At 42.9% G+C, this 24,056-nt stretch overlaps 5 protein-coding genes across 5 annotated transcripts; 3 read left to right on the plus strand and 2 right to left on the minus strand.

Moving 5' to 3' along the window:
* The first annotated feature begins 3,752 nt into the window (after positions 1 to 3,752).
* On the plus strand, positions 3,753 to 8,426 carry LOC104456789 (translocase of chloroplast 159, chloroplastic). The gene is made up of 2 exons (XM_010071646.3): positions 3,753 to 7,211; positions 7,438 to 8,426. The coding sequence occupies exons 1-2, from the start codon at positions 3,859 to 3,861 to the stop codon at positions 8,207 to 8,209; spliced, it is 4,125 nt and encodes a 1,374-aa protein (XP_010069948.2). The 5' UTR covers positions 3,753 to 3,858; the 3' UTR covers positions 8,210 to 8,426.
* Positions 8,427 to 10,166: 1,740 nt separating this feature from the next.
* LOC104456791 (alkylated DNA repair protein ALKBH8 homolog) lies at positions 10,167 to 12,751 on the plus strand. Its single transcript, XM_010071648.3, has 4 exons — positions 10,167 to 10,550; positions 10,672 to 10,703; positions 11,532 to 11,744; positions 12,107 to 12,751. Exons 1-4 carry the CDS (start codon positions 10,310 to 10,312, stop codon positions 12,422 to 12,424), a joined length of 804 nt encoding a protein of 267 aa, XP_010069950.2. The 5' UTR covers positions 10,167 to 10,309; the 3' UTR covers positions 12,425 to 12,751.
* A 244-nt stretch (positions 12,752 to 12,995) lies between these two features.
* On the minus strand, positions 12,996 to 14,233 carry LOC104456790 (translocator protein homolog). The gene has a single exon (XM_010071647.3). It carries the CDS (start codon positions 13,958 to 13,960, stop codon positions 13,340 to 13,342), a length of 621 nt encoding a protein of 206 aa, XP_010069949.2. The 5' UTR covers positions 13,961 to 14,233; the 3' UTR covers positions 12,996 to 13,339.
* Positions 14,026 to 21,012, plus strand: LOC104456792 (dol-P-Man:Man(5)GlcNAc(2)-PP-Dol alpha-1,3-mannosyltransferase). Its single transcript, XM_010071649.3, has 14 exons — positions 14,026 to 14,250; positions 15,631 to 15,796; positions 15,889 to 15,923; positions 16,060 to 16,197; positions 16,315 to 16,383; positions 16,882 to 17,039; positions 17,129 to 17,195; positions 17,295 to 17,348; positions 17,591 to 17,679; positions 18,222 to 18,338; positions 18,683 to 18,816; positions 18,897 to 18,975; positions 20,496 to 20,552; positions 20,632 to 21,012. Exons 1-14 carry the CDS (start codon positions 14,026 to 14,028, stop codon positions 20,801 to 20,803), a joined length of 1,560 nt encoding a protein of 519 aa, XP_010069951.2. The 3' UTR covers positions 20,804 to 21,012.
* A 1,467-nt stretch (positions 21,013 to 22,479) lies between these two features.
* On the minus strand, positions 22,480 to 23,137 carry LOC104456793 (rapid alkalinization factor). Its single transcript, XM_010071650.3, has one exon. The coding sequence runs from the start codon at positions 23,036 to 23,038 to the stop codon at positions 22,673 to 22,675; it is 366 nt and encodes a 121-aa protein (XP_010069952.2). The 5' UTR covers positions 23,039 to 23,137; the 3' UTR covers positions 22,480 to 22,672.
* Positions 23,138 to 24,056: the final 919 nt, after the last annotated feature.

Genomic DNA, 24,056 nt, shown 5'->3' on the forward strand with positions numbered 1-24,056 from the left:
TGAGTTGAAATTCATATTGTTTCGAGTCCTGCGTCATAGGTTTGATTCCAGTGATTTTTGAGCTACGGAATCAAATTTAATAGGAAACCCTGGGGGGGTCATAGATCTTTGGAATTTCATAGAAATTTAGGACTATGATTTGACTTGGGTGAAATTCTGAAGTGCACTATTGTACGAAACAATTTCCACCCTTCGGCCATCTTTTAGGTTAGAAGCGAGTAAGCATTATTAGGGTGTTGAGCTAACTTTTCAATAACTTGAAACTTTTAAAATGGACTCAATAGAGCTTCAATGAGACATTTGTTGTCGTGGCACGTTGGGCAACAAGCATTCATCACTTTCTTAGTGAGTTAGAATTCCTTAGTTAGCAAATGTAGTTTAATCGAGTCATAGTTAATACAGTCTTTTTTAGGAATAGTTATATAATGTTGCACTTGAGCTTGATATTTGTTTATTAGTAAATTGATAGAATTTCAAGTTTTCATGGTTGAGGTAGTGTTTTGTCTCAAGTTATTAGTTAAGTGGTGTTTATCTCTTTACCAAATAGAGTATATACATACATACACACACACACACACACACATATATATATAAAAGAAAATTTCAAATAAATATTTAAAGTGCCACCATTTGCTTAAAAGATATTAAAGTTACTTTGTTTCAAATAAAGATGTCAAGTGTCAAGTCAATTTTACATGATGGCTTGAGCTTGTTGACCGGTGAGCATGTGATATCTCCGCAATTGCAATAAAGGCGTTTTTGTTGAAAAAAATTTGAATAAAAAAGCCAAATCTCTAAACTTAAAAATCCCAAAATTTGTGTTCTCTTCTCGCAGATTCTCTTCTCCGAAAGTGAACCAAATAAAATGAATCAAAAATTGCAAATTACAGATAAAGAAAATCACTTATAAAATTAAATACAAGAAGAACGATCCAAAAACATACGTTCTCAATAAAGCAACTATTGCTAACGTCAATAATAACTTAATTTCCAAATAAATTCGATTTCGTGCATAAATAAATTTCATTTAATTTAATGTGTCGAAAATATGGACGAGGACAAGGCTTGCAGGCTTAAATTTAGGGTCAAATTACTCTGTCTCCCTAAGTTTTTCAGGGAATGGCAAGTTGTCCATATTATATCAATCTTTTCAATTCAACTCCAGCTTGTTGAAATCTATTGCAATATGCCCCCTAATATAGGCTTCGATCAATTATTTTCTTGGAGCTCTCTGGTCATGTTACTTGTTATGGAGGGAGGTGGGAAGACTCGAATAAAATACTTCAAGACTATATTTTAACATGTCTTTGGTGTTGACTTCGGTCAATTTCTCAGGGCTCTGGATGCATGCTCTCACATGCGAAATGTCCTCTTATGTTTCTTCATATTTATTTATGTTTTGAGTTACATGATTGATTTGTTATCTATAATCAATCATGTGCTGTCATGTGAACAAAGCTTCGGGCCAAATTTAGTTGACTTTTCAATGTCGGGAGCATATTACAATCGACTTTACTCTTAAATATTTTGAATCAATTTCATGCGTGCACGTGCTTCAAGGACACGTGTTTTTTTGTGATTCCAAGTGTAATCTGGGTTACTTGAGTAGATAAAAAGAATTGACAATCAAGAAAAGGAAAGCACCTTATGAACTTTGGTTCAACTTAAGAAATAGGTACCATCTTAAATTTGTGAACCTAAGCTTCTCAACACATAACTATTCCGATCGATCATCCCTATTGATCGACTGACCCATGGAATCATAACCTTAGTACTCTAGTCCATACAATTGATGATATCTCTCATTCAAATATCAAAATTCGATTGGTCCATGATAAGTGATACGCAACCATAATTTCAATAGCAAGTACTTGGAAAAAAAAAGTCACTCAATTGAATTTAACACTAGAAAAAGAAAAATAAATTAAGTAACTGATTTTTTTAATAATTAAATTAAAATAGATGGGACCAAGATATTATCACGAATTGCAAACTCTAAAGAAATAGAATTTTATTAGAGTTGTTCTTCTTTTCCTATTTTTTTTTTTTGGTCCGAGAATTTTATCCAAGTCGAGTCAAAGCAAAAAAATGCAAAAAAAATCTTGGCCCTCCAAATGAGATGAGGAGTTGGGAGTGGACCAGAGCAAGTACGCAGAAGCCAACAAAACTGACAACAACCTAATCCCCAACGTTATCTCCCGAACGAATCGAACGTTGGACACACCAAAATGTCCTCTCGAATGCTGACAAAATCTAGAGAAAACCCTAGCAGCGACGAGGGATCGAGTTTCGACGGCTAGATCTTTGGAGAAGTTAGGTTGTCTTAATCAACTAGATTTTCCAAAGATATTTTTACGTGAAATATTTTTGAACAATTTTTTATGTTTTATTTTTGGGTGATCCAATCAAATTTCCATGATCTAGAAATTATCATGATAAAGAAAAAGAATTAATATAATAGACATATCACAAACCTTTAATTAATTAAAAGCTGTTTCGAATTAATAACAAACCTTCAAAACTAAACAAAACGTTGACTCCTCATCCTAAAGAAACCCTCCTAATTTTCAAGCACCTTTAAACTTCTAATTTATTCTTCGAACCGAAAATTATATAGAAAATCTTAACATAACTAGGAAGAAACACGTCGATAGATCTACTATGACGCTCCATTTTTCTTCTTTTTATTGCTCCCACTAATTGATTGATTACTCGTATGATTACTAGTTCATTTGATGCGGTTGTGTCAACGATTTTAGTTCCGATTGGCGAAAAAGCATGGTAAGTGTGGGAAAGTAAAAAAAACATCCAATCATCTAATCTACATTGACCCCTTGCACGCTGAATGATTGGTTGAGTACATGGATTTGCACTCTTGGGGGTGGTCCTTGTGCAAGCACAACGATTCAAACTCAAATATTAAACTAGAATAAGGGACATGTTCGTCATCTATGCAACTCCGGAGTTCAAGGCGAAATTATTCCTAATGTCTTACCTAATTTGCATAAGAGCAAATGACGAAGTGGACTGCTAAGTTATAATTTAGCAAGGAAACAAACAAACAACTAGTTAGGCTTCATTTATTATGTATAAAATGAGTAATTTAAAAAATATTTCTTTTTGCATCGCATGAAAAAATGAATAAATCAAAAGTATTTTCATCGTTTAAAAAATATTTAGATAATTTTTTATTAATAAATAAAAATATTTTTCGTTAATTAATGTTTAAAGAAAATTTTAGGAAAAACATTTAAACTCAAGAAATCGTTTGAAAAAATGTAATTTTTTTCTACTGATGAATAATTTTATTTTTTTTTCATTAACTAAAATTTTCAAGTGACGTGGGAAGTTATTTTAAAAAAATATTTTAAAATGAAAAAAGTGGCTGCAAAAAATCTGCCAAGAAGGAGCAATTCACCAAATCAAAAAAACAAAGTAAAAAGAAAAAAAAAAAAAAAAGAAAAAAAAGAAAATAGAGAGAGAGAGAGAGACAGGGAAAAATTGAAGAGGAGAGAGCCTTCACGCCTCCGAAAACCCCAAAGCCCGCATCTCCTCCTCCTCCTCCCTCCGTCTCCCTCCCTTCCCTATCCACTATCCAGCTAACCCCAAACGGACATCGCAACGAGGAGTCCCAGCTAGGGACTGAGCTCGTTCCTCCGATAGACTCCCATCTTATCTTCTTCCCCATCCCCTCCCCCACCCCCCACCACAAAACCTCCCCGATAAAGACAATCCAATCCCCAAACTCCTCCCCCTCCCCCTCCCCCTCCCCCTCCATAAACCCTAAATCCCTCTCTCTCTCTCTCTCTATCTACTCTATCCTCCTCCATTCCCATCCTTCCCACCGGTCGATTATCCATGGAGTCCAAGCCGGTCGCTCCCGAGACCAACGCGCTCTCCTCAGGTTCCTCCTCCTCCTCCTCCTCTTCTTCTTCGTCTCGCGATTACGATTACGTTCCTCCCGTCGTCGCCCATCCCGTCAAGGTCGGCGGCAGCGGCAGCGGCGGAGAGTCCGAGGAGGACGGGGGGTTCGTGAGCGGCGGGGAGGAGGAGCGGCCGGCTTTCGCGGCGCCGGGGAGCTTCAGGCCGGTCGCTAAGGTGTCCAACGATGATGACGATGATGAGGATGGTGAGGTGGTCGATGGGGAGGATGATGGTGAGGCGGTGCGTGGTGGCGGTTTCGGGGAGCCGAAAGTTAAGGTTTTGGCCGGTGCGGCTGAAGGCGGTGAGGAATTGGGGTCGTTGGAGGGTGGTGTTCGGGGTCTGAGCGGTGTTTCGGGGAGTGGTAGTTTGGAGAAGGGGGTGGAAAGTGGAAATTTTGGTTTTGGGGAGAGAAGGGTGTCCCGGCGCAAGAGTTTAAAAGAATTGCTGGAGACAAGCGGTGGTGATGATGATTATCAGGAAGGCGTGAAGGAGGTTCCGATGGGTGTGAAAGAAGATAAGGTAATTGAGAGTGGAGATGTGGTTGAGCAGAGTGTTCAGGCTGGGGCTGTGGAAGTGGCTAAATTGCAAAGTGAGGGAGCTGTTGTGGAGCAGGCTTTGGATAGCTCCGGCGGTGGTAAGTCCGAGGAGTTGAGCAAAGCAGTTGAATTCGTATATAGTTCAGTGGCTAGCGCTGACAGAGTGGACTCCAAGAACCTTGAGCAGAAAGATGTCAAGCAAATTGAAGATGATGGCGTGAAGTTTAATGATGGTGGAGACACGGTTGTGGATGCTGTAAAAGTTGATTTGACGGCCTCGGGAGCTGCTGTCGTTGGGGAAGTGATGGATGGGAGGGATTCTGAAATCCAAGCAGTGGAACTCTCTAGCGAACCTGTGCCACTGGAAAACGGTTTCGATCAAATAAGCCCAAAAGCTGAAAATCCTGCTGAAATCATGGCAGTTAGATTGGATGAGAGCAGCGATGGACTACGGAACAGCATCGATGAAGCCTCCGAACGGGTTCCTGAAATGAAGAAAGATGATGTTCCTGGTGTTGGAGGAGATAACATGCCAGAGCCTGGCGTAGCAGTTGTTGACCAAGCGACTGAATATCCTGATCAGGAGGTAAAAAAAGAAATGCAAATGGAGCCAGAAGCAGAATCTGGACCCAAACACGATGAGCCTGCGACGAAAGCTGCCGATCATGGAGTGGAAAGTGCATATAGTCATGTTTCTGGTGAGAGAGATGAAGTCCAGTCTCTTTCATTGGACTCTGTGACTGGACATGCAGAGCCTAAACTAGATGGGAAGGCAAAACCGCCGGAGAATAATGGAACTATTGCTGAAGTTGAGGGGCTTGGAGTGGAAACAGGGGTTCCAGTGCAATCTCTGTCATATGACCAAGATGTGTCGGTGGAACCTGGAGATGATGATAAACTTCAGGTGGATGAAGAAACCGACATGGAAGGCTCAGATACCGATGGAGAAAAAGGAAGTATGCTTTTTGAGAACTCCCAAGCTGCCAAACAGTTCTTGGAAGAACTGGAAAGAGGTGCTGGTTCTCAATCTGGTGCTGAAAGTTCTCATGATCATTCACAGAGAATTGATGGTCAGATTGTCACGGACTCTGATGAAGAAGTTGACACTGATGAGGACGGTGATGGTAAGGAGTTGTTTGATTCAGCTGCTTTGGCTGCTCTGCTAAAAGCTGCAACAGGTGCTGATACAGATGCCGGAAACATCACTATAACCTCCCAAGATGGCTCGAGGCTATTCTCTGTTGAGCGTCCTGCTGGGTTGGGGTCCTCTCTTAGGTCGGTGAAACCTGCCTCCCGACCGAACCGTTCTAGTCTTTTTACTTCTAATCTGACTCCTGCGGAGTCTGACAACAATTTGACCGAAGAAGAAAAGAAGAAACTTGAGAAGATTCAGCAGTTGAGGGTCAAATTCCTAAGGCTTGTTCAACGGGTAGGTTATTCTCCAGAAGATTCACTGGCAGCTCAAGTTCTGTACAGGTTGGCGCTTGTTGCTGGGAGGCAAGCTGGTCAATTATTTAGCCTTGACTCAGCAAAAAAGACAGCATCTGAGCTTGAACTGGAAAAGAAAGATGATTTGAACTACTCTTTGAACATATTGGTTCTTGGAAAAGCTGGAGTGGGCAAAAGTGCAACCATAAACTCACTTCTTGGTGAGGATAAGGCAATGATCCATGCATTTGAACCCGCCACAACAGCAGTGAAAGAGATAACTGGAACAGTTCATGGAGTTAAGATCAGGGTCTTTGACACTCCTGGTTTAAAATCATCTGTTATGGAACAAAATGAGAACCGTAGAATCTTCTCTTCTATAAAGAAGTTCACGAAGAAATGCCCGCCAGATATCGTACTTTATGTTGATCGACTTGACACCCAAACGAGAGACCTCAATGATTTACCATTGCTAAAATCAATCACCAGTGCCCTTGGCCCATCAATCTGGCGAAGTGCTATTGTCACTCTTACCCATGGTGCTTCTGCTCCACCAGACGGACCATCTGGTTCTCCACTTAGTTATGACGTGTTTGTTGCTCAGCGTTCCCATGTTGTTCAGCAATCCATAGGACAGGCTGTAGGTGATTTACGCCTTATGAATCCAAGTCTGATGAACCCAGTTTCTCTTGTGGAGAATCACACATCTTGTCGGAAGAATCGAGATGGTGAGAAGGTGCTCCCAAATGGCCAAACCTGGAGACCTCAATTGCTATTGTTGTGCTTCTCCATGAAGATATTAGCAGAAGCAAGTTCTCTCTCAAAACCTCAAGACCCATTCGATCAACGCAAGCTGTTTGGTTTCCGTGTCCGCTCACCTCCACTTCCATACTTGTTATCCTGGTTGTTGCAGTCTCGCACACACCCCAGGCTCTCCTCTGATCAGGGTCTGGAGAACGGTGATTCTGATGTTGATATGGCTTATTCTTCTGATTCGGATGAAGAAGATGAAGAGGATGAGTATGACCAGCTTCCTCCGTTTAAGCCACTCAGGAAATCTCAAATTGCTAAGCTTAGCAAGGAACAGAGGAAAGCATATTTTGAGGAGTATGATTACAGGGTGAAACTTCTGCAAAAGAAACAGTGGAGAGAGGAGCTGAAAAGAATGAGAGAGATTAAGAAGAAAGGAAAGGTTTCTCCTGATGAGTATGATTATATGGGAGAGGATGGTGATCCAGAGGATGGAAGTCCAGCTGCCGTGCCTGTTCCTTTGCATGATATGGTTCTTCCACAATCCTTTGACAGTGACAATCCTGCTTACAGGTACGATCTTCTCGATGGCATGTTGGCATGGATAGAAAAGATCACAGGAGGAAAAGAAATGATACTTTTGGCTGCGGAAGTATTGGGTGCATAAGTAATAGTTTACATTTTCATATTTATGGTTAATGTCTTTTGAGCCTAACATACAAAGCTTTTTTCCTTCAAAGGGATGTCTTGCAATGTTAAAGCTTGAAAATTTTGGCCCTAAAATAATCTCTCTTTGCAGGTACCGCTTTCTGGAGCCAACTTCACAGTTCGTAGCAAGGCCCGTTCTGGACACACATGGTTGGGATCATGATTGTGGTTATGATGGGGTAAACCTCGAGCATAGTCTAGCTATCGCCAGTCAATTCCCTGGAGCAGTTGCACTGCAGATCACCAAAGACAAGAAAGAATTCAACATCCACTTGGATTCTTCAGTTGCTGCAAAGCATGGCGACAATGGGTCAACCATGGCAGGTTTCGACATCCAAAATATTGGCAAACAACTTGCCTACATTGTCCGTGGGGACACTAAATTCAAGAACTTCAAAAAGAACAAGACTGCTGCTGGCTTTTCTGTTACGTTTTTAGGTGAGAACATAGCCACTGGTTTTAAAGTTGAGGACCAAATTGCCCTTGGAAAGCGTGTGATGCTGGTGGGTAGCGCTGGAACCGTTAGATCTAACAGTGATGCGGCATATGGAGCTAATCTTGAAGTGCGGCTTAGGGAGGCGGACTTCCCTGTGGGCCAGGATCAGACTTCTATGAGCTTGTCCCTTGTGAAGTGGAGAGGGGATCTTGCATTAGGTGCTAATATGCAGTCTCAGTTTTCTGTTGGACGAAGTTCTAAGATTGCAGTACGTGCTGGATTAAACAACAAGCTAAGTGGACAAATCTCGGTTCGTACCAGCAGCTCTGAGCAGCTTCAGATTGCGCTTGTGGGTATCCTTCCCATTGTGACAGCCATCTATAAGAGCCTCCGCCCCGGGGTTAGTGAGACTTACTCAATTTACTAGCCCACTGTCGAAATGCCATGCCGGGCCTTAATTTTGCAGCTCATTCGTTGGCTCTTATGTCCTTTTCTTACTTGGAACTCTCCCTATTTTGTTCGTTTTATATTTACTTGATAGATGTATCAAGTACGAGATGGATTATTGAGGAAAATCAAATAATATTGTCTTCCCTTAAAAGATTTTCCAATTAGATGCAGTGAATTTCATATCATTGTGAAAACGTCTGGATGATTGAACAGTGGGGATTGTTCATCTTGTGCATGTCAAGGAACTGGTTTCCTGCATTGTGGCTGGTCTCGAATTGTTGTCCTGTTGTTCATATATGCCCAATAGTGTGTATGCCACAGTAGATTTTGATAGGCTCGAACTTGCCATACGAACACTGGCGCAATGTCTGTACGAAGAACGCACGAATGATGCCTAATGCGATATTATTGTGGTTGGTGGTTGCCCATGGTTTTTTAACAATTTGCGAACCTAGATGGATTTAATGGCCGTTCGGATGGCTCCTGCTCCAGACTTACTGTACATTGGCTCTGTTGAATAAGTTCATCGTCTTAACTGTGACTGCCAAAGCTATTCTGGACCAAACGGCAATTGTTTTGGGAAGGGATATTGCTGCCGGTGATCTCTGGAATCTTTGCTTGAAATCAATATTGGCCAGCTACTTATTTTCATTGCCTTTCACTCGTTCTGGTGACGATTCTTCCCGATTGGTCACGTGGTGGTCGCCGCGATGAAGCGGAGCATCACCAACTCTGGGCCGCATCACACCTCTGTGCTACCAGCGCGCGCGCATGTGCGCACATCGAGAGGATTTCGAAGGTGCTCCGTTTGAATTTTTCGAGGAACTTGGCATTGCTAATGTGCTGCTTATTTGGCAAAGTATAAGGCGCATCGTGCGGCATAAGAAAAAGGCGTGGCTCGTGAGGATATCGTAAAGGTTTATACCCGCCTTCTGTCGAAGAAAAAGAAAAGTGGATGGATGATTTGGAAGATCAAATAAGGATACAAGGCGTACCATAGAAATAAAAAAGAAATTGAAGTTTGCGTAGTACGTGAAGCTTTCCAAATTTCCAACTCCCCATGAGTTTATGTTCTTCATTTATTTTCATAAAAAATGGGAAAGAATTAAACATTAAATGCAATTACATTCTTTCTATTGAAAAGGCGTGTGCAATCACATAAACAATAAAAATCCGCAGAAGAGTTAACATCTATGACCACTCGAAGAGTTAACAACTATAAGCAAACAGTACTCGAGGAAAGTGAGGGGAGATGGTGAAAAAATAAAAGGGCAAAAACGCTTTGTCCCTAGCGAATTTTTTTTTATCTTTGAGTTAATTATGATTTGAAATTTTGATATCATCCAAAAAGGAAAAAGAACTCTGGTAACGACTTGAGATTGCATTTGCTATTATTGGTTAGTTTTTGTTTCGTTTTTTTTTTTTTATCAATTACTAACTTTATTGAATAATGCTAGTGAATGACCCACCATCCTAACGTTAGGCTTAAAAAGCCTAATGATGCTTTTGGGATTTGAACTTCTTCTTTTTGTGAAGGAGAGAGAGTTTGAAGCCAGCGACGTCACCACAGGCGGTGATAACTTTATTGAGTATTGATAAATTAAACTTTATTAACTACCTGTGGTTTGCGTCTTACTACCTCATCGCCAAGGGAATATATTCGAATCTTCAAGCACTAACACTACTTAAGTGAGGGTCCGGAGTGGGTTATTGGGCCAGCTCTCTGAGATATTGACAGTTGGTCTGGGGTGCATTGCACACTCTTTAGGCTGTGGGTTGCCCGGCGCCTGGTGGATTCTTGGTTACCAAAAAAAAAAAAAAAATTTGTTTTTGCCTTTGTTTGTCCAAGATCCGACTTAAATTAATGCTTTAATGTAGCTGAGATTAAAATTCAGCGCGACTTAAACGATATTCAAAGGAGCTTCTGAAATTTAACCAAGTGGAACTTCTTCCCATGATGCTTTGTTGACAAACAAACAGACAACCCAATCGGGTTAGGAAAGTCCAACCCGTTTCTTCCGTGCGCTCCGGTAACGGCGAACTGGCGATACCGTATCTTCAGAGGGAGACGACGGAAATGGACGGCGGCGACGCCGCGGCGATTCTCAGGCAAGCGTTCGGGGATTCCTCCGACGAAGAAGGCGATCAGCTCGACGGGCTCGTAGCTCGCGACGGGGACGAGCGGGAGCCGCCGCGGCGACCGGCGCCGAGGCAGAGCCCAACCTGGGCGCCGATCGAGGAGATCGACGGGCTGTGGCTGTGCGGCGACTTCCTCTCCCCGGAACAGCAGCGCTCTCTGCTCTCTGCGGTCGAGGAAGGTGCGTCTCCTTCTCGTAATTGCGAGTTTCGTTTTTGTTAGATCGCGGAGGGGAAATGGAAGGATCGAGACCGGCGATTTCACTGATTCGCGTGTTCTGTGCTGTGCTGTTCTTCTTGTAGAGGGATGGTTCATCGAAGCTTCGCATAACCAGGTATTACGTCGCCCCGCCTATCGATAAGCGCTTGCTGTCCTGTGTGCCTCAAGAGCGTTGAAATTCTGCACTGCAAATTCTCATCACAAGCCGCTTGACTGGCAATGTGATCGTTGTTGGCTTGGCTTCGGTTTTCGCTTAATATGAATCGGTGCTGTAGGCAGACTTCTGTTGCGGTATTTCTTCTGAAATCTAGGTTTAGATAATTACGCTTTATCCGCGCGTCGCGTGCAAGCGAAAGGATTCCATTTGATTTTAACCTCTGTAACTTGATGAGTAACGAGAGGAGGTCGTATGCATGTTAAACTGGTAACGAACCATGCGATCTTGTTGTTATCTAGGCTGCTAATTTCGTTATTTTAGGTCGATGCGATTATGTTAGTCTGTACATTCGTGATCGGCGCAAATACCACGAGTGAGCTTTATGCGTGAACTTATATGCAGATCTAGAGTTCTGAGTTTATCGGGGACATCATAGGAGTTTGCTTGAGATATTTAGTTTTCGCAGCTTGCTAGGAGATGGATAACTTTTACTGTCTTTTAGATTTGGATGCATTGATTCTTCAAGAGATTGACGGGGCTTTCATAGCTGGGAACAATTTCTTATCATCCGCCTTCTGTTCCGTTGCACGCATTTTCTTGTCGGCTCCATAATTATATGAGCGAAAGCGAATTGAATAGCTCGAGTTTCTGAAAACTACGTGCAGCTGATTGCATTCCATTTGCACAATGGCAGAGCAAAATCGTTTCAGGCCGTGAATAGCCATGCACTTCTTGCCATCACTGATTGGAACTGAACTGGTATCGTCCTGCATTTTGTCTCTGCAGGCCATGAGGTTTGGGAGTCTTCCAGCGTGGGCAACTGAGCTTTCTAATTCTATTCGAGAGGCGGTGTTGTTAGGGGACTTTGTCCCAGAGTTTGAGTTGTCAAATTCAGATGCACGGGAGGCTACTTCTCTCTTTCCTATCCTGCCATTGGAATTATTGGGGAGAGAGCCTCTATTTGATCAACTCATTGTGAACTTATACCATCCGGGCGAGGTAAGATATTGTTTACCACTTCATACCATTCATCTCTTTGAGGCATTAAAAAGATTTAATCTTGAAAGAATACTCAAGCAGCAATGCTTTCGCTTTGTCTGAGTGCATCAATATTTGAACTGTTTGAGAATAAAGTTTCCGATCACTGTCGATTGCCTCCTCAACCATGCGTTTTCTTGGTCACTCTTCTAAAGTGCTTGATAACTCGCGTTGGAAGGGATTGTATGCCTTGGCTTTTGTGTTCTGTACTTGTTTAACTTTCAAATGCTTTTTTCTATGCCTAAGCCATTTTCTGCAATGGTTCTATTACTTTGAGTTGCACTTGTTGGCACGCCACCTCAAACAGACAATTGCACTTGCAGGGTATTTGCGCACATGTTGATCTAATGCGCTTTGGCGATGGAATTGCTATCGTATCCCTCGAGTCTCCATGCATCATGCACTTCACCTGGGTTGGAGATACATGCAACACCAGCAGCGAAGTAGAAAACGAGCAGCCAATGTCTAAAGTACCAGTCTATCTGCCTCCAGGTTCCTTGGTTCTTATGTCAGGAGAAGCTCGCTACCTTTGGAAACACGAAATCAATCGCAAACCGGGATTTCAGGTATGGCAAGGGCAGGAGCTAGATCAGAAGAGAAGAATCTCTATCACACTGAGAAAGCTTTCCATTGCCGAGTAGCGTATTAGCTCAACTCAGGAAAGAAGTTTCGTCTTCTTGGAGGGTCTTTTTGTTGATGTACTCGATCAGAGAACTATTAAGGGACGATAGGTACCGAGATTGATCAACACGAAAAATACACTGCAATGGTCAAATTAGTTCAGAGCAGCTTGTCATTTTCGGAAACTTGTTTGCCTCCTGGCTTTTCTAAGCAAGTTTACGTTTTCGAAGCGGTAAATCAGATGAGATCGCACAGCAGTCAGCAGTTTCTCTCTTTGGGAATTTGACAATTTAGGCGGCTATTTCTGACTTTACCAAAACGCTATGCAATGCTGGGGAACTTTCTAATATCTTGCTTCCTAGTTACTTACTCTAGCGCTATTCACTTTTTGGTTGGCTTCAAATGCCTAAATACTTAGCACATTGAGCATCTCCGGGCGTTTGAGATAATATATCTTCACGAGACGTGAGGGGCGACGAAGTTCCTAGAAAATAGAGGATTTGAGGAATCGCTGCCGGGGTATTGCTTGTAGAATTTTGTTGGTTCTGAAATTGTATGATCCGTCCACGAGACCATCCGTTTTCTTCCAGCTTGTGAAATTTTCAGTGGCATCAGCTCACGTTTTATTTGATCAAAGTACCTATGGATACAACACAATCACAAGACCGCGACCACAGAATATCGAAACGGGTATCGTTCAGAGTGGGCCAAAATGGCCTAAGGATGATATGACAACCTAAGTAACGACGCCAGCATAACCACATCGTCTCCCTCAAAGGGGACGAGAAACTGAAACCTCAAAACATTATGTACATCAAGCACTCTGACGAGACGGACTCACGTTCTGTACGAGAGCGCACGAAACCGAAGACGCTAGAACACCAAATTCTAAGCCCGACGCTACCACGTGATACGACGACGCTCCATCGCTTTCTTCACATGGACACGAGCTTCAGATTCACCACGGACAAGAGGCCCGCCCACGCGAAGCATATCTTCACCAGATCGCCGGCGATCGGGTTCACCTCCCCGAACGTCTTGTAGCACCCCACCATCGCCGCCACCATCCCGGCCGCCATCGCCAGCCCCACCCGGCCCGCCCCGAGCCCGAACACCACCGGGCCCCACGCCAGGGCCAGCCCGAGCTGGGCCAGGTACAGCGGCAGCGCCGCGGGCCTGCGGTGGAACCCGCCCTCGGCCCAGACGAGCCACGCCGAGAGGCCCATCAGGAGGCTGGAGACGGCGCACAGCGTGTGGAGGATCCAGAGGGGCGGGACGAAGGGCCTCTCCGCCTCGTCGGCGGCGGCGGCGGCGTGGGCGGCGGCGGGGGCGCTGAGGGGGCCGAAGAAGTAGATGTCGAGGAGGGTGAGGGAGAGCGGGAGGGAGACGGCGAGGGCCAGGGAGCGGAGGCCGCGCTTCGCCATGGTGCGCCGGTCGGCGCGCCTCGGCCTGGCCTTGGTGGTGGTTGTCGGGGCGGCGGCGGCGGGGGCATCGGCGGCGTCGGCCGGGGAGGGGTCGTGCGGTGTGGTCCGTTGTTTGAGGTCCTGGGAAGCCATGGAAGACGGGTAAAAGGTAAGAGGCCGAGAGAGGAAACAAGGTCGAATATGGCAGAGAAAGAGAGATGGAGGAACTGGTGGAGATGGCTTTGGAATTCGTGAGGGGCGCCGGTTTTATCTGTCGAACGGACGGGGGGCAAGGCAATGGCGATCTCTGGAATGTAGGATGGAGGTTGGGCGGCGAGGCTGACGAAGGAAGGAGGGACGGAGGGAGGACGCGTGGGTGGTGGGTGGTGGTGCAGAGTGGACGATGCGACGTGACACTTGGCGCGGAGGGGGAGGGAGAGGTGGTGAGGCGACGCGACGTTATGAATAGTTTTGGGCCCTCTAGAGATTGACATTCGGGTAAATTCGATATTATAAAAGGATGGATAAGGTGCTTGCGTGAATCGCTTGAGAAAATGAGTCGAAGTATATTATTCTTGGATCGGGTTTCCATCGCCAAAAGGGCGTCTTGAATGGGCGGATCCAAAGTGTCCAAGGACCTCGGGCCTATGGACTCAAGACCTCAATGCTGAATACCTAAATCCCGTCTCACCCAAATAATTGACATAGGAATAGTATATACATAATAGATATGTACATATGATTAATAACTTATTATATTTTACAACCGAGCAGAAATAAATGATTTAATTTTGTGCTTTTTGTTATAAATAATAATACATAGTAATTTTCATAGTCAATGCCGAATGTTGCACATTATGTCGTGTTCGGCAACTTATCAAATAGTATTTGATTTTATTTGCCATTGCCACTATCCATCGTCGCTGGTCGTTGGCGACTAGTTGGGTGAGGTTCAGTGAGTCACCAAAGGCTTACCCAACCATCAATGAGGTGAGCCTTGCCACAACTTCCTGGGAGCCTCACCTAGCTTGGCGAGGGTGAGGCTCACTAGTGGCTAGATAGGTCTCCCTCGGATTTGGTGAGACTGAGTGATGCCGACCTCGTAGTGGCTCGGCGAGGCCGAGTCCTATTGTTGGCTGAGTGAGTTCGGCCTAGTTAAATTTAAGTGAGGCTCCTCACCTAGTCAAGGCTTGATCAAGCCTCGCTCAGTTGCTAGCAATGCTCGATCAAAGAGGTGCGGCCTTGCTAAGGACTAGAGACACTTCGGTGAGATTGTCGGTTCTCATTTAGTTGGTCGCCAGTTATCCTAAGGTCGATGACTAGTCAAAACTTGAAGAAGAAGAGAAAGAAAAAAATGAAGAAAAAAAGAATAAATTTATTAAAAATTAAGAAGAAAATTGTTTAAATTATAAATTTTGATAATGTACCATAGGATGGTTACCAAACGTTTTAAAATGTTTAAATTTTTTTTTTGAAAACAGAATAAAAAATAATTTCTGATAAAAAATTATTATTAAGTTGAGAATGATTATTAAACGCATCCTTAAAATGGTGTTTCCGTGCTTAAATCCAAAGCAGCCGAAGGCCCGACCCGAAGCCGAAGCACGCTCTGACCCGATTCCCCCCTTCTAAGAGTGAAAAACATCAACGGCTGTGGATCATACGGAGCCCCATTTCAGATCCAACGGTCCGCAGCTGCGGAGGAGCACCGGTTCTTACCGTGCGCCCACTTTTGTCATCACTGACCGATCGACAAAGAACAGTAGCGAACGAAGAAACTGAGAGAGAGAGAGAGAGAGAGAGAGAATGCCGCGAGCAGGTAGGGAAGCCATGGCCGTCCCTCCCGCGTCGGCCGAGCTCGAATCGCGCCAATCAGGCGAGATTCTTCGCGTCCCGTGAAGTTCTTCGGGAATCGCAAAGCCGCCTTCGCTCTGGCTTTGCTCCTCGCTGATGCTGTCCTGGTTTCGCTCATCATCGCCTACGTCCCCTGTAATACTCTCTCTCTCTCTCTCTCTGTCTCTCTGTCTCTCTGTGATTGGTCTTTGTTTCTGAATGTCGCTGTTGGGCTGGCTTGCTTGCAGACACCAAGATCGATTGGGACGCTTACATGTCTCAGGTGCGGGCTCGTTCCAAATCAAGCTCTGAGCTTTCTTTCTTTCTTTCTTTCTTTTTTTTTGGTTGAAATTTCGTGCTTTTACGCGCGTCGTTGCTTTTGATTTCGCAGTTCCGGTCGATTTCGTGTGTTGTTGTAGGTGAGCGGATTTCTTGGAGGAGAGAGGGATTACAGCAACTTGAAAGGCGACACGGGTCCTCTGGTCTATCCGGCCGGCTTCCTCTATGTTTACTCTGCCATTCAGTTCGTCACCGGCAGCGAGGTCTATCCGGCTCAGGTATATTTTGTGCATATTGGTGTTATTCCTGTAATTGCTATTTGTTCTTGTGTTTTGTGGGGGGTCTTTTGCTTCCTACGTTATTGATGGATTCTTGATTCTTCAACGCCGCTGCAGATTTTGTTTGGCATTTTGTACATCATTAATCTGGGGATCGTGTTCTTCATATATGTGAAGACAGATGTGGTAAGTGGTCTAATCTTTGCACGTATAAAGCGTGCTTATTTCTTTGTGCGCGTGTTTGCGACTTGGCTTTGTTCCTCTATCTCCTTCACTGCTCATCCTTGCTGCAAATGCCAATTATGGTGCTGGCACTTTGCATGGTGCATCATTAAGTTGATCTCTACCGATTTACTCGATATTAAACAGCTTTGTACAATCATATTCTAGTCGTATTTTCCTTATATAGAGTAAAGACAGTTTTTTTCTCCCCACTTACTCTATTCAATGTACTTCATCACCTTGTTCAATCTGATATGTATAGAACTTATACTATTCAGATATTGTGGGGACAAATGTAGGGACTGTTTATTGGATCCTTTATTTATGAATTTCAAAAGACAGATGCTTATTTGATTGAATCTGCTCACAATGCAATAAATTTTTTTTTAGTATTCCATTTCCCTCCTTTCTGAGTTAGCTTCAGCAATGTCATTGATCTCCACTGTTTGAAAACTATTGCAGCTCCCATGGTGGGCTCTGAGCTTGCTTTGTTTGTCAAAGAGGGCGCACTCTATCTTTGTTCTCCGTCTCTTTAATGACTGTTTTGCTACAATGCTCCTCCATGCTTCTATGGCTGTCCTACTTAGCCAAAAGTGGCATGTTGGGTTGATTATCTTCAGGTAGTGTTTTTACTTAGAACTCCTTTTCCTTGTGCTTCCTCTTACTTTTGTTTTCCTTCAAATAAAGATTATTCCTTTGATCTCTGCAGTGCTGCTGTTTCTATAAAAATGAATGTCCTCCTTTATGCCCCATCATTGCTTCTTCTAATGCTGAAGGTACATGGTTTTCATTCTCTGTAAGTCTTGAATTTGTGTCTAGAGTACTTATTGCAATTCTGAGCATGGTTTATAATCCCTCACATGCATCTTCTGCAGGCCATGGATATCTTTGGGGTGGTGTCAGCTTTAGCTTGTGCAGCACTTGTGCAGGTAGTTGACCTTATGGTCCTTGATGTTCCTTCTTCCCTACATCCATTTGATATCCTTCTTGAGATTCATTCGAATGAAAATTGAGTCTGCATGGCACACAATTGCCTTTTCTTGGGAATGTGACATATCAATCTTTTGATTTTTGGCATGCATAGGTGAGTGGAGCTCCATCTGTGAATAATGTCACCGGGTGTCTGATCTGATCATCATGCTTACTGGTTCACTAATCCACAATTCTCCAGATATTGTTGGGGCTTCCTTTTCTCTTATCCTATCCGGTTGCATACATATCTCGGGCCTTCAATCTTGGTCGCATATTCATCCACTTTTGGTATTACTTCTCTGCGATCTTCAAATGTCAAAGTAGATGAGACTATAGTCACTGGGTGGAAAATCTTGTTCATTTCTCTCTCATAAGTTGTATTTCAGGTTCATGCTTAGCAGCTTAATGAACAGATCATTTTGCAAGTGAAAACATCTGGTATAATAGTGCTGGAACCCTGCTATTGAGCTGCCAAAGAAGTAGTTTAGTGTTGTCATGTAACACACTCTGTTTGACTATGAAAAATATATGGCACCCATTGATGACTTTTTATACTGGATTTAGTAGATGTATTCTGGATTTGTTATTCTATGGCCTGTTTTCCGCTTTGAGATATGTTGCACATTGTAAGTCAACTTAGTGCATGCTAGGGTGAAAGAATCTTTTGAAACCAAATTTCAATGCCCATTCGAAACGTAATGACAATGAGATTACACTATGTTAGTTGAAAATCAATTGTGGCACCATCCTTTTTTACAAGTTGCTTGGATTTAACTTGTACATAGAGGATTGCTGAATATTAGTTGAAAATCAACTTTATTTACCTTCAGGTCTGTTAACTTCAAGTTTGTTCCTGAGCCAGTTTTTGTATCGAAAGGATTTGCAGTCTCCTTGCTGGTTGTTCACCTGGTGTTGCTCTTCACATTTGCGCACTATAGATGGTGCAAGTAAGTATTAATATTGCTGAAGTTGCTTTGTTAGGCTATGAATTTGAGTGCAAATGGTAGTTGTTGGTTTGCTAAAGATAGCTTTCCAAGTCTCGATCATTTCAGTCTCTTTATGCAAATTCTGTTTGTGTATGTGCATAAGTAACTTTTTGGTGCACTAGTTTTGGATGAGCAGTACTTGTTGCATTCTCATTTTAAATCTGGCAATTGATAGAGATAATGTCTTTAATTGCTAGTGGGTTAGTTGACTTATGTTGTTTCTTGCTTATTTTGTCTGCATGATTTATGCTTTCTTCTTTTCTGTGGATTGTCACAGTTTTCATGAAATTGTGTTTAATCGACAGGCATGAAGGGGGGCTTTTTAATTTCTTGCATTCAAAGTTTCTCTCCTTGAAGCTGAAGTTCTCTCTCTTAAGTTCCTTCTCACAACAAAATTTTCGTAGTACCGGCTCATTGTCCAAAGTTCTCAGCCAAGAGCGTGAGCAAACTATGATTTTTTTTACCTCAGTTAGTGTTATTTATTGCTTAATACTAATATTTCTCAATTGCGTGATTCAGATATTGTGACGACTATGTTTGCTGGGAATTTTATTGGCATTGTATGTGCACGTTCATTGCATTATCAGTTCTACTCATGGTAAGTCTATTTGCAGAAGTTTGATAGCTACTCAACTTGTATCTCCAAATATTATCTGACATACTTTTACCACTGTTGCTTGTGAGTTGTAAATATTCGGGTTTGGTGTACCATGTATTGCATCGTATGTAGGGTTGTGAATGCACCGAGTTGAGCTGGCTTCTGCCAAAAAATTCGCCTAGCCTGAACAGCTTGGGCCTGATACTGTTTGGTCCAAGGGCCTGGCCTGAACTGAAATGTGTAATTTGGCCTGGACAGAATAGGACTGGGTCATTTTGGCAGGTCCAGGCCAACTGGCCAGATGGCCAATGTCATTTTTTCTTTTTTAACATGTAAGTAGTTGTTAACAAAAACAGCACATCTTCAACTGGGAAAAGAAAGTACCGACCAAAAAAAAAAAAAAAAAAAACTGGGAAAATAAAGAACTTAAAAAGACAAGCACTTGCAGTACATAAGTCATCAAATTGGATGAGATTGTAAGCTTCATGAAGTAGCTTGCTGAAGCATGAGCCTCTAGGCAGAGTAGGTAGAATATATCCACTAGATTTTGAAAAAGGAATGATGGGGGAAAAAACCCTCAAGGTAGTTATACCAACCTGTGATTTGAGAGTGGCCATGAATGAAGAGTGGTGGCCATCCTAATCCTAGTGCCTCAGCTCGTGGGAGTGTGACAAGAGAAAGGACAGATGAGTCTTGCAAGAAGTACAGCAAGTCAGGTAGGGGGCTGCTGGACGTGAGGTGGCAGCTTGACAGTGGAGAACCAGGGAGAATGAGATAAATGGGAGAGAGAGTGTTTTGTGCATTAGGGATTTGAAATATATATTTTGTACCTTAAGCCCAAAAGAACAGTTTGCAATTTTTTTTATTTTAGGTCCTGTGGCCCAGCCTGGACCTATCTGAGCCTGGAAATATCTGGTCGGACCAGGTTTTTAGGCCACCAGGTTATTTTGCTTACCCTATTGATACAACCTGGTCGGACTGTGTTATGTTAAATTGGTGTTATGTTAAATAGTTGGAGGAATGTAATAGACCATTGATTCTTAGTCCAATGTGATATCTTTTCATTTTCTTTTATTCTTTTTGTAAGGGCCAGCTGCCTGATAGATGCTCAACTGTTAGTTGGTTTATGTGTATCTACAATATACGTTAATTGCTACTGTGTTTGTGAGTGATATTATGCATTTCTTTGTTGCTTAAGGGCTTCATTATTTCACAAACACATTAACACCCATTCAAGCATGCAAACCCATACATGCAGGCACTCATGCATAGTATGGGCTCCTATAATGTTGAGGCATCTTGTTCTACCTTTCCTTTACTCCCAATGCATTTGCATCATGTTCTTTGAGTTCTTCATTGTCTATCTTAATTTCTCCATGAATACTGTTGCTACTATTCCCATTGCTGGAGTAAGTTCACTCCAACTATTCTGCAATACACTTTGCACATCTTCTGTTCCACTTGAAGTTTGAAGGTCTATGGCTGTTGCATTAGTTTCTAATCTGGATCTATTGGTACAGGTACTTTTACAGCTTACCTTATTTACTTTGGAGAACGCCTTTTCCAACACTTATACGGTAACCTCTTAGTGTGTTAATGTTTAAGACAGTAATTTCTATACATACGTTTTGAAGGACAAAGGTGTCTCTGTTGCAGGATAATATTGTTCGTAGGCGTGGAGTTATGCTGGAATGTCTATCCATCAAACATCTTTTCGTCTGTTCTGCTTCTCTGTCTCCACTTAATTATATTTTGGGGCCTTTGGCGTGCTCCCCCGGAATATCCTTATGTTAAGGCTGAATCATCAAGTGGAAAGAAAGAAGAATGAAAAACTCCAATGCCCGTTTTGCTGATCCTCTTGATGGTCACAGCTTCAAGTTTCTTTTTGGACCTTCATCTGTACTAACAGCATGAATAGAAGATACAAGAAACAACAACAGTTTTGACATTATTGTGCAGATATTTTTCTTCCAATGAGTATACCTTGCATTGCTGTCATTAAGACTTGAAAGATAGGCGATTTCAGAAATCACTCGATGATGCGTCATCCTGCTTGCATTATTATATACAGACGGGTACTTTGGGATTATCAGCCTTATTACATGCTATGTTATTCTAAAGCAACACTGCGAACTATTGATCCCTTGAATCACCCGGCGAAACCAATTGGGATATAGACTGCAAGTCGCAATTTAGGCCCTGTTTGGTAACCGGCCAAATAGGAAATTTTTTTTTTCTCGGGAATAGTTTTGCAACAGAATCGTGTTTGGTAAAATTTTTGTTCTTGGGAACAAATTTCTATTTTTTTGTTCTCGAAAGTAGATTTGGTACAAAATCAAGAATAAAAAAAGTTAATTCTTGTTCCCGGGAACAATATTCTCTTTTTATTTTCTTTTTTCTTGTACCATTTTCTTCTTCTTCTTCTTCTCTGCCATCGCCGCGGGTTGCCGACAACCGGTACGGCAAGCTCGCTAGAGGCTCGTGCCAGGCTAGGGTGAGGTCTGGCGAGCGAGCTGGACACAAGCTCAGCCACTGGTGAGGCTCACCCAACCCCACCGAGGCTGGGTGAGGCCCTCCTAGCCATCGGCGAAGCTCAGCCTCGCTAGATTTGGTAGGTGGGCCTTGCCGAGGGTCGACGACGCTCCGGTGAGGTCGTCGGCCCTTGTTTGGCCGGTCGCCGGCCGCTGGCCGGCCACTTGAGGAAGAAAAATAGAGAGAGAAAGGAAAATAAGAAAATAAGAAAAAAGAAAGAAGGAAACAAGTAATAAAATTATTTAAAAATTAAAAGAAAATGATTTGGAGTAGAAACTTTGAATTTGGTATCAAACACAATTCTATTTCGGGAATTGAAATTTTGGACGATTACCAAACGACTTAAAATGCTTAGAAACTGTTTCTGAAAATAAATAAAAAAATAATTTCTAATCATAAATTGTTCTTGGAAATAGAAGCCTTACCAAACGCTCATTTAGTGTCTTAACTGAATAGGTAGGCAAGCCTACCGGATTTCTCATATTTAGATGTTTAATCGTTCACAACAGCAGAAGGTTCCAGCTTCGATGGTTGGAAGGATGAGCCGTAAGCTTGAATTTGATGCTAATCTTCTAATAGTTCGACATGGAGTTGTTCGAAGTGGATCAGGAGAAAGACAAAGTTTCCGCATCCTTTGATTGCAGAAAAATCAGCAAAATATTGGCTCTATATTCAATCTTATCATCCTGGGAAAGCTTCATCATGTTTCGGTTTATCCTCGTGGCTAGGGGCCTTAGGACAAGTAAAAAGTGTGAACAGTTGACGAACTCCGAACGCAGTTTTGCATGGCAAAAGATGACAATATGAATATAGACGATTCTTATCACCTGTTGGGTGCAATTATAAACGATCACCTGGAACTTCCAACCGAACGCATGTTGTCCGAGATACGTTAGCCGCTCACTAGTGCTGTTTCAAATGACTTTTGAGATGCTTTTGCTTCCCTTTTACCAGAATGAACTCGATGGAACGTGACTAGAAAGAGTTCGTATTATTCAGGAGGCAGAAAGGAGAGAGAAGAAGATGGATGAGGAGGCAGGAGGAACAAATGAGAGCTTTAGCTTCTTTACATGATTTCACAATGACATGAACACGTCCACACCACAAGCACAGGGGAAACATCAGGAAACATATAGGTACATACACAGCCACTTCACCATTTTTCTCAGCTACGACACTTGGTGATAACGCTGCAGGGGCGGTTGTACGGGTTCGCCTCGGCGCCAGGCCTGCAGTTGTAGTAGGACGCCCCCCTCAGGGAGCACGGCACGGTGCCCGGCTGCAGCGCATCGTAGCTGATGTGCCGCGGCATGGTCGCCAGGATCCGCCTGCTGATCTCCGAGTCCATCCCGAACTCGTCCTCCGCCAGGCACTCGGCGATCGGGCCTTGGCACCCCGGGGCCCTCATCGGGGCCGGCAGCATCCAGCTCAGCTCATGGTCCCCGCCTGCATTGGCCGTGATCGAGGAGACGAGGAGGATCGCAATGGATAGGAAGAAGGAGAGGATGGAAGCGGACGGGGCATTGGCCATTTCTCGAGGGCTGATGGTTTTAGAGCCTTCTGCTGTGGTTGACGTTCATGGCGTCGCGTTTCTTTATAGGCGCGAAGGTGCGCAAACGAAGCGGGATGAACGTTTCGGTTTGAAGGGGCTTTTCATAATTATAGCGAGTGTTAGTCAAATAATTTGGAAGATCTATATGGGATTTATCCAAAAAAGTCAACACAACGACAAAAATAAATAAAATTGAGTTGTCAAAGAAATCAAATAAAAAAGTTTATTATCCACCTTGGAATGATCTAATGAGAAGTGCGTATCCATAATTTTGGCTGGGGAATTGATCATCGTGGATTCGAATTCTGCATAGAGAATTTAGATTTTTGTTGGGATTATGGTGAGATGAGTTCCCCTTCAAATAGTCGATTAATTACGATAGTAAACTCATATTATTCAAAAAAAGGATTATTTATCATACGCATAGGAAAGATATTAGTTATTACTCACAAAAAATTAGAGAGCAATAATTCAAAGAAGAAAAAAAGCAGGATTAAAAGGAATTAATTTTATTAACTATTCAAATAAACCCAAGGGATTTTGTCCATGTGTGCTTGGTAATTACTAGACGTGTGAGGAATGAAGGATTACTAGACTTGGTGAGGATTCTTGCGGGTTCAAAGAGCCCCAGACACCTCATTTACATAAAAAATTTTATGCGTAAAAAGAAGATAACGTCTCAAATTTACTACATGTTCAAATATTATGGTTTATTAGCGAAGGGCGGGATTCCAAAAAAACCAAAATTTGAATTAAACGAATGACGTCATGAAATCGTGGCGTTTGTCCGAATGTGTTCCCAATGTTCAGAAGGCACTTCAATGGCTGTGTTGAATCGGCTGCCGTCATAGCTACAAGAAATAGACACTTCATCTACAAAAGATTTCAATCCTCTGATGTATTCAAGAAAGATACAACAAGTCCATTAACACCAAGTGGGTAGGTAGGTAAGCGAGTTCGCCCTCTTCGCTAGAGACCTCAGCTCGAATCATCATAT

The sequence above is a fragment of the Eucalyptus grandis genome, chromosome 8 (genome assembly GCF_016545825.1).
Source record: "Eucalyptus grandis isolate ANBG69807.140 chromosome 8, ASM1654582v1, whole genome shotgun sequence".
Classification (NCBI taxonomy): Eukaryota; Viridiplantae; Streptophyta; class Magnoliopsida; order Myrtales; family Myrtaceae; genus Eucalyptus; species Eucalyptus grandis.